Genomic DNA, 7,601 nt, shown 5'->3' on the forward strand with positions numbered 1-7,601 from the left:
GATGGATAGTAATAGGTTTTTATTATCATCATACTTCCCTCAGAAAGGGAGTTTGGTGGAGTGCCAGTTTAACTCAACAGGCAATAGGTTCAGCCTGGACTGCATATATAAGCAATGCCAAGCCAGCCAGACCGTGCTACTTCAGTAAAACTTAAAAAATAAAGGAATGGGAGGGGGTGAGTCTCTGAGGTTGGGAGATAGCGAGGAAATGATTGAATCCCCACAGATTTAACTATTAATTCCACTTTGAATACTGCTGTCTCTGTAGTGTGTATGACCAGAACAGAAAAGCTACACGTTGAGGGTTGGATGATGTGAAAATGAAAAACTGGAAGATCAGTTCGTTGGGACTGAACTTTTAAAACAAGCCCATTCATGTACTCAGGATTCCTGAAAGGGGGAAAGCCTTTGCATACTCACACCTAGAGTAAACAGAGATGTTCATTCAAGCACACGCCTTGGTGGAGTCTACAGATGCCTGCACAGCTTGGCGGGACTCCGCCCAAATGGGCCCTGACACCTCCTACGTGGCTCTTCCCCAACGCACACACAGGATCCATAGGCAGGCACACACCCCGGAGGATGATCCTAAGGCCAGGAGTGACAGATGCACGAACACCCCCGGCAGAGAGTTGGGAGCACGCCTAGAGGGCGCCCCCAGGGCCCTGATGCTCACACGCCGGCTGGAGGCGTTCGCACAGGCGTGCGGCCAGACGCACGCCTAGGGGGCGCTCGCGGGGCGCACGCGCGCACGCGCGCACGCCCACCCCCGCAGCGCCTCCCTTCGCCCCCGTCCCCGCCCCCGCAAGGCCCCGGCGCCCGCGCGGCGCCCTTCCAAGCCTGTGCTGGGCGGGGCGGCGAGGCCCGGGGCGGGAAACCCGCTGGGCGGCCGGCATGGAGGCGCTGCTCCTGGCTACAGGACTGCTGCTGGGCGCCTACGTCCTCATCTACTACAATCTGGTGAAGGCCCCGCGGTGCGGCGGCCTCGGCGGCCTGCGGGGCCGCACGGCCGTGGTCACGGGTGAGTGTGCAAGCGTGTGCAGGCGGCGGCTGGTAGGCCGTTAGGCGGGGCGGCGGGCCCGGCCCTGCTCTCTCACCTGTCCCACTGCAGGTGCCAACAGCGGCATCGGGAAGATGACGGCGCTGGAACTGGCGCGCCGCGGAGCGCGTGTGGTGCTGGCCTGCCGCAGCCGGGAGCGCGGGGAGGCGGCCGCCTTCGATCTCCGCCGGGTGAGGGAAGGCGGGGACACGTCGGGGCCCCGGGACCAGCCAGGTCCTAAGAGGAGAGAGCCGCGCGGTTGGTTGAGCGCTGGAAGCGAGGACACCGGGAAGGAGCGCCAGGGCAAATCCAGGAGGAGGGATCCTGAAGGAAGGCAGCTAAGTTAGCCAGGAGCAACAAGAACGCGAACGGCGGAGAACGGCGTGTGCAGAAAGGCCCGGAGGGTAGAGAGTCGTAATTGGACAAGCAGGGAGAGACTTAATGAGACCGAAGTACAAGTTAGAAAGAGGAGCGCCCGCCAGACTGAAGGATCTGGAGGCCCTGGTAGAGCCCGTCCATCCGGGAGCTGGGACAAAGACCGAGAATTATCAGAGTAGCCCCGGGTCGGGAAGGGGGCGAGAAGAGACCCATGAAAATTCCGTTATAATAGGTCATGGTGGCTCCCATTTGTTCTCTCCGCACAGGGAGGCTGAAGTAGGACTGTGAGTTCAAAACCTGCTTGGGCTGTATAGTGAGTTGGAGGCCAACCTGGGTTACATAGGAAGACACTGTATTTTTGTTTTGTTTTGTTTTTCATCTGGGCTGGGGGCTGGTGACTCATCCAAACTATACAAGAAGCTGAGTTCTGAGGATAATGGTTCAAAACCAGCCTATCTCCAGTGAACCACCAGAACACCAAAATAGGGAGCTGTGGCTCAAAGTGGTAAAGCACTAGGCTTGCGCAAAAATGGCTCAGAGATAGCCCCAAAACCCTGAGTTCAAACCCCGTGACCAACAAAAAAAAAGTCTGTTATAGATTTTAGGGTAAGCCATAATGGGAAGAAGATGTTAATAACAGATACCCTGTATCAAATGCAAACTGATCGTGGTATTTGGCGTACATTAACTCATTTAGTACAGCCGTAAAGATAGATATTACTATTATTATTCTCCTTTTATGCAGTGAAAGAATTGAGGCCCAGAGAGATTAAGGATCTTGCCCAAGGTCACATAATAAGAAACAATCTATACAGTTATTCATTACATCCTAATGCACAGTGCAAAACTTAATAATAGCAGCAGAAGGTACCAAGGGAGAGGGAGCAGGAGGGAGGTTCTTGGTGACAATCCCAGCCCTTGCTGATCCACAGGAGAGTGGGAACAATGAGGTCATCTTCATGGCCTTGGACTTGGCCAGTCTCACCTCGGTGCGGGCCTTTGCCACTGCCTTCCTGAGCTCTGAGCCACGGCTGGACATCCTCATCCACAATGCCGGTGAGGGGCAAAAGGCCCTGGGTGGTGGGTGGCCAGGGACAGTCACCACCTCCAGCTGGGTCCTCATAGGGACCAGTAGACACTTGGGGAGTGTACCCCCTCATGCTGTCTCACAGAGGGGGATGCTGAGGCCTTGGGGCTCCTCCTCACATCTAGCCTCTGTCCCTAGGAATCAGTTCCTGTGGCCGGACCCGTGAAACCTTTAACCTGCTACTGCGCGTGAACCACATTGGTCCCTTTCTGCTGACACACCTGCTGCTGCCCCACCTGAAGATGTGTGCCCCCAGCCGAGTGGTGGTGGTGTCCTCAGCTGCCCACCGACGCGGGCGCTTGGACTTCTCACGCCTGGATCAACCGGTAGTAGGCTGGCAGCAGGAGCTGAGGGCATATGCTGACAGTAAGCTAGCCAATGTGCTGTTTGCCCGGGAGCTGGCCACCCAGCTTGAGGGGACTGGAGTGACCTGCTACGCTGCCCATCCAGGTGAGGTGTGGCTCTGGAGCTGTTCCTGATTCTCCCTCTCCTATTCTTACCCCGTGAATTCCTCAGCCTCCTCCTATTAAGTCTCAGGGCCTCTGAGCAGGAAGAAAGCATGGTCTGAAGAGAGAGCTGTTCCTTATTGATCTCGGAACTAGGTCTTCATATTTGACTTCTCCAGTCGCTTGACAAGCTTGGATGCTGACCACTGGGTCGGTTAGGCAACAATAAGACCAATAAGAATTAGGTTCTCACCCCCACCAGGGTGTGTGCTGACTGAACTGACTGTAATATAATGGTGGGGGGCTAGGGGTGTGGTCCAAAGGTAGAGCAATTACCTAACGAGTGAAACTCTGGCTGCAATTCTCAGCACCATAAAAACATAGACTGTCATGATAACAATGATGATAGTTAATAATTATTCATCTGAGAAGCACTTACTGTGTACTTTCTTCACATCAGGCATTAATCAAGGTACTAGATATGTAACAGTGAACATAACAAAGACCTTAGGCTGGGGATGTGTAACTCAGTGATAAGTCACATGCTTAACATGAGGGAGATTCTTTAGTTCAGTCCCCCACACCCAGTGGGGAAAAAAAACCAAAGACCTTGACCCTTTTGAGTTGCCTTTTATTTTGGCAGTACTGGAGTTTGAATTCAGGGCTTCACATTTGTTTGTTTTTTGTTTTTGCCAGTCTTGGGCTTGAGCTCAGGGCCTAAGCACTGTCCTTGGACTTTCTCAAGGATAGAGCTCTACCACTTGAGTCTGAGCACCACTTCCAGCTTTTTTCTATGTATGTGGTACTGAGGAATTGAACCCAGGTCTTTGTGCATGCTAGGTAAGCACTCTACCACTAGGCTAAACTCCCAGCCCAAAGGCTTGTGTTTCTCCACTGTTTTTTGTTTTTTGTTTTTCCTGTTGAGTTGCCTTTTAGTTTAGGGCAGAGGTAGGCAGTTATGCACATAAACAACAGCAGGAGGTGATAAAATGATAGGGAAAGATAAAACAAGTAAAGAAATACAGAATGCCAGGATGTGCTTTTTTTGTTGTTGTTGTTTTTTTAAATCAGTGACAGGGAAGATGTTTGAGAAGTTGACAGAGGCCCAAAGAATTGAAAATTGAGCCATGTATTTTTCTGGGGAGAAACTTAGAAAATAGAGCAAAAAGCATGTGCAAAGGCCCTCAGGCAGAAGTTGGACTTAAGGAGGCCACACTTGGTTAAAACAGTGAAGTATCAAATAGTAAGAGATGAGGTCTCTTACTCAAGAGATGGCCTGGGTCATGTATTTGAAGGTCCACCATATGCATTAAACTCAGGGCCTGAGCACTGTCCTTGGGCTTTCTCAAGGCTAGAGCTCTACAACTTGAGCCTCAGCACCACTTCTGGCTTTTTTCTGCCCATGTGGTACCAAGGAATGGAACCCCAATCTTCGTGCATGCTAGGCAAGCACAGTACCACTAGGCTAAACTCCCGGCCCCTAAATTTAATTTTTTAAATTGGAGATAAGAGCCTCTAGGTCTTTAGTGCCAGGGCTGGCATTGAACTATGATCCTCAGATCTCAGCCTCCTAAGTAGCTAAGATTATAGGCATGAGTCACAGTGCCTGGCTAAATTTAATTTTATTGTCAAGGTGATGTACAGGTGTTACAATTACATACATTAGGTAGTGAGTACATTTCTTAGCGAACATTGTTACCCCCTCCCATGTTTGTCTTTCATTTTCCCTCCCTACTACCTTAAGCATTTTAGCTTTTACTTTGAGTGGGATAGTTGATCAGTAGACGCATTCTTGCCTTTAAAAGGCAAAAGATTTATGCAATCTGAATAGAAACCAGAGTTTTCATACTTGCCTTTAGAGAATAGATTACTCTTGGAGAATGAGATCTACTTTGCCTATATTACTGTACTGTGCTTTAGAAAAGCATATCCTAAGCCAGGCTTGATGGTTCACACCTGTAATCCTAGCTACTCAGGAAGCTGAGATCTGAGGATCAAGGTTCAAAGCCAGCTCAGGCACAAAAGGACCTGAGACTGTTATCTCCAATTAAGCTGTAGAAAACAGAAAGTGCGGCTTGGCTCAAGGGTAGGGCGGTAGCTTTGAGCTGAAGAGCTCAGGGAACACACCCAGATTGAGTTCAAACCCAATGACCCACAAAAAAAAAGAAAAAGAAAACTGGAAGTGGGGCTGTGGCTCAAGGGGTAGAGTGGTAGCCTTCAGCTGAAGAGCTCAGGGACAATGACCAGGCCCAGAGTTCAAGCCCCATAACCAACACCAAAAAAAAAAAAAAAAAAGCATATCCTAAGGCCATTAGCAATTTTAGTCATAATAATAACCACAACTAACTTTTATTACTTCAGATCCCTAATGCCCAAAACAGTGGCTTGTACACCATGTACTTAATACACGTTGGCTAAACAAAGGAATGAGGCTCAAGCTAAAAGAAAAGATGGATTTAAGAGGCTGGAGACACACTGTGACCAAAATCTGAGAGATGGAAAAGAACAAGTAATTTAGGTGGAAGAGAGGAGGCTCCCCCCGCCACCCCGCAATAAAAAAAGCAGTTTTATTAGAGTAATGAAAATAACAGAGCAAATTGAAACTGGATTGTAAAAAGGTCTGAAATCTTGACAGGAGGCTTTTTATAGAAAGTGAGTGATGATGGGGCCGGGAGTTTGGCCTAGTGGTAGAGTGATTGCCTAGCCTGCATGAAGACCTCGGTACCACATACATAGAAAAAGCCAGAAGTACTGCTGTATCTCAAGCGGTAGAGCTTTAGCTTTGAGAATGCCCAAGGACAGTGCTCATGCCCTGAGTTCAAGCTCAGGACTGGAAAGAAAGAAAGAAAGAAAGAAAGAAAGAAAGAAAGAAAGAAAGAAAGAAAGAAAGAAAGAAAGAAAGAGAGAGAGAGAGAGAGAGAGAGAGAGAAAGAAAGAAGGGAGGGAGGGAGGGAAGGAAGGAAGGAAGGAAGGAAGGAAGGAAGGAAGGAAGGAAGGAAGGAAGGAAGGAAAAGAAAAGAAAGAAAAGAGTCATGTTACCTTATGGAGACAGAATACTTAAAAATATTGCCCTGACTTCCCTGGAGCCCAATTCTGTCCAATTCTAGCTCAAGGCCAGGACTAGCAAAACACACACACACACACAACCAGAAAGTGAGTGATGAGGGGCTAGGAGTTTGGCCTAGCGGTAGAGTGCTTGTCTAGCATGCATGACCCAGGTTCAATTCCTCAGTACCACTTACACAGAAAAAGCCAGAAGTGGTGCTATGGCTCAAGTGGTAGAGCTCCAGCCTTGAGAAAGCCCAAGGACAGTGCTCAGGCCCTGAGTTCAAGCTCCAGGACTGGCAAGAAAGAAAGAAAGAGAGTGAATCATGTTACCTTCTGGAGACAGAATACTTAAAAATATTGCCCTGACTTCCCTGGAGCCCAATTCTGTCCAATTCTAGCTCTGTCCCTACAGCTTATATCCTGTGCCTTCACCCATCTTTCTCCCAACTTTCTGTCCACAGGGCCTGTGAATTCAGAGCTGTTCCTGCGTCATGTTCCTGGATGGCTGCGCCCCGTCTTGCGCCCACTGGCTTGGCTAGTGCTCCGGACACCCAGAGGGGGTGCCCAGACACCCCTATACTGTGCTCTTCAGGATGGCATTGAGCCCTTTAGTGGCAGATACTTTGCCAACTGCCATGTGGAAGAGGTGCCTCCAGCTGCCCGGGATGACCGAGCAGCCCACCAGCTATGGGAGGCCAGCAAGAGGCTGGCAGGCCTTGGTCCTGGGGAGGATGATGAAGAGCCCCAGTCTGAGGATCCAGGGGCCTCATCTTCTCTGAGCACCCCTCATCCTGAGGATTTTAAGCTTTCCAAACCTTTCCCTGGTGCTCAAAGTTCACCAGACTTAACCAAGTTGACACACCGAATTCAGGTTAAAGCTAAGCCTGAGCCCCAGAGTCCCTAACTTCCAGGCTTGGATGCTTTCTGTAGCACTTTATGACCCTCTGAAAACCTTAGCTGTGTGCTAGGCCATGCCCCTGGTACCCAGGGGTTGCCATTTTTACCTCTGTGATAATTTTCTGTGATCTCTAGGTATGTTCCAGGCAGCTCTTTCACTGGTGAGAGAAATAATAGGTAATAATGCCTTCCTAAGAGAGTCAGTAACCTCAAATTTAGAGGTGGAAGGTAATGAGCCGGACACTATACTGCTCAGGAATTTGAATTTCAGATTTCCAGGCCCTACCTGGATTGACTGTGATCAAAGCTCTGGAGCAGGGTCAGGGAATTGTGATATGAAGCAGTGCAAACACCCAGCCGGGTAGTTAAATTACCCCCATTCCTCAAAGGCCTTCAGCTCTGGAGGGAAGGACTCAGTTCCAGGGTTCAGCTAGCAAGAAGAGCAGGGACTGAGATTTGAACCCAGGGGTCTGAGGCCCGGGGCCCTCCCCGTCGGTTTCTGAGGATGCGGGGAGGTGGGGGTGCCTTCCAAGGTGTGGGGGGGCTGGGCCCCATGCAATAAAGCGCACTGACTGCCAAGGCTCTCCCGGGCCCTGCTTCTCTCTACTTGCCGGCCCCGCCCTCCACCGCCGCACTTCCGGTGGCGCTGCGACCTCGGGTGGGGGGCGGCGCGCGAGCGGGCGGGCGGGCGGCCGCTGGGGGTGGC

General features: G+C 50.5%; 1 protein-coding gene across 1 annotated transcript; it reads left to right on the forward strand.

The window, feature by feature from the left end:
* Positions 1–865: 865 nt before the first annotated feature.
* Positions 866–7,401, forward strand: Dhrs13 (dehydrogenase/reductase 13). The gene is made up of 5 exons (XM_090350567.1): positions 866–1,021; positions 1,112–1,230; positions 2,350–2,473; positions 2,643–2,954; positions 6,460–7,401. Exons 1-5 carry the CDS (start codon positions 895–897, stop codon positions 6,900–6,902), a joined length of 1,125 nt encoding a protein of 374 aa, XP_090206693.1. The 5' UTR covers positions 866–894; the 3' UTR covers positions 6,903–7,401.
* The last annotated feature ends 200 nt before the right edge of the window (positions 7,402–7,601 follow it).

Source organism: Megascapheus bottae, chromosome 17 (genome assembly GCF_031878675.1).
Source record: "Megascapheus bottae isolate mThoBot1 chromosome 17, mThoBot2.hap1, whole genome shotgun sequence".
Lineage (NCBI taxonomy): Eukaryota > Metazoa > Chordata > Mammalia > Rodentia > Geomyidae > Megascapheus > Megascapheus bottae.

What these genes read in the sequence shown, in the direction of transcription:
- Dhrs13 (XM_090350567.1), top strand. Translation starts at nt 895, where the DNA reads ATGGAGGCGCTGCTCCTGGCTACAGGACTGCTGCTGGGCGCCTACGTC. An exon ending in CCGCCTTCGATCTCCGCCGG is followed by an intron (nt 1,231 to 2,349) that starts GTGAGGGAAGGC and finishes GCTGATCCACAG; the next exon opens with GAGAGTGGGAACAATGAGGT. An exon ending in CATCCTCATCCACAATGCCG is followed by an intron (nt 2,474 to 2,642) that starts GTGAGGGGCAAA and finishes CTCTGTCCCTAG; the next exon opens with GAATCAGTTCCTGTGGCCGG.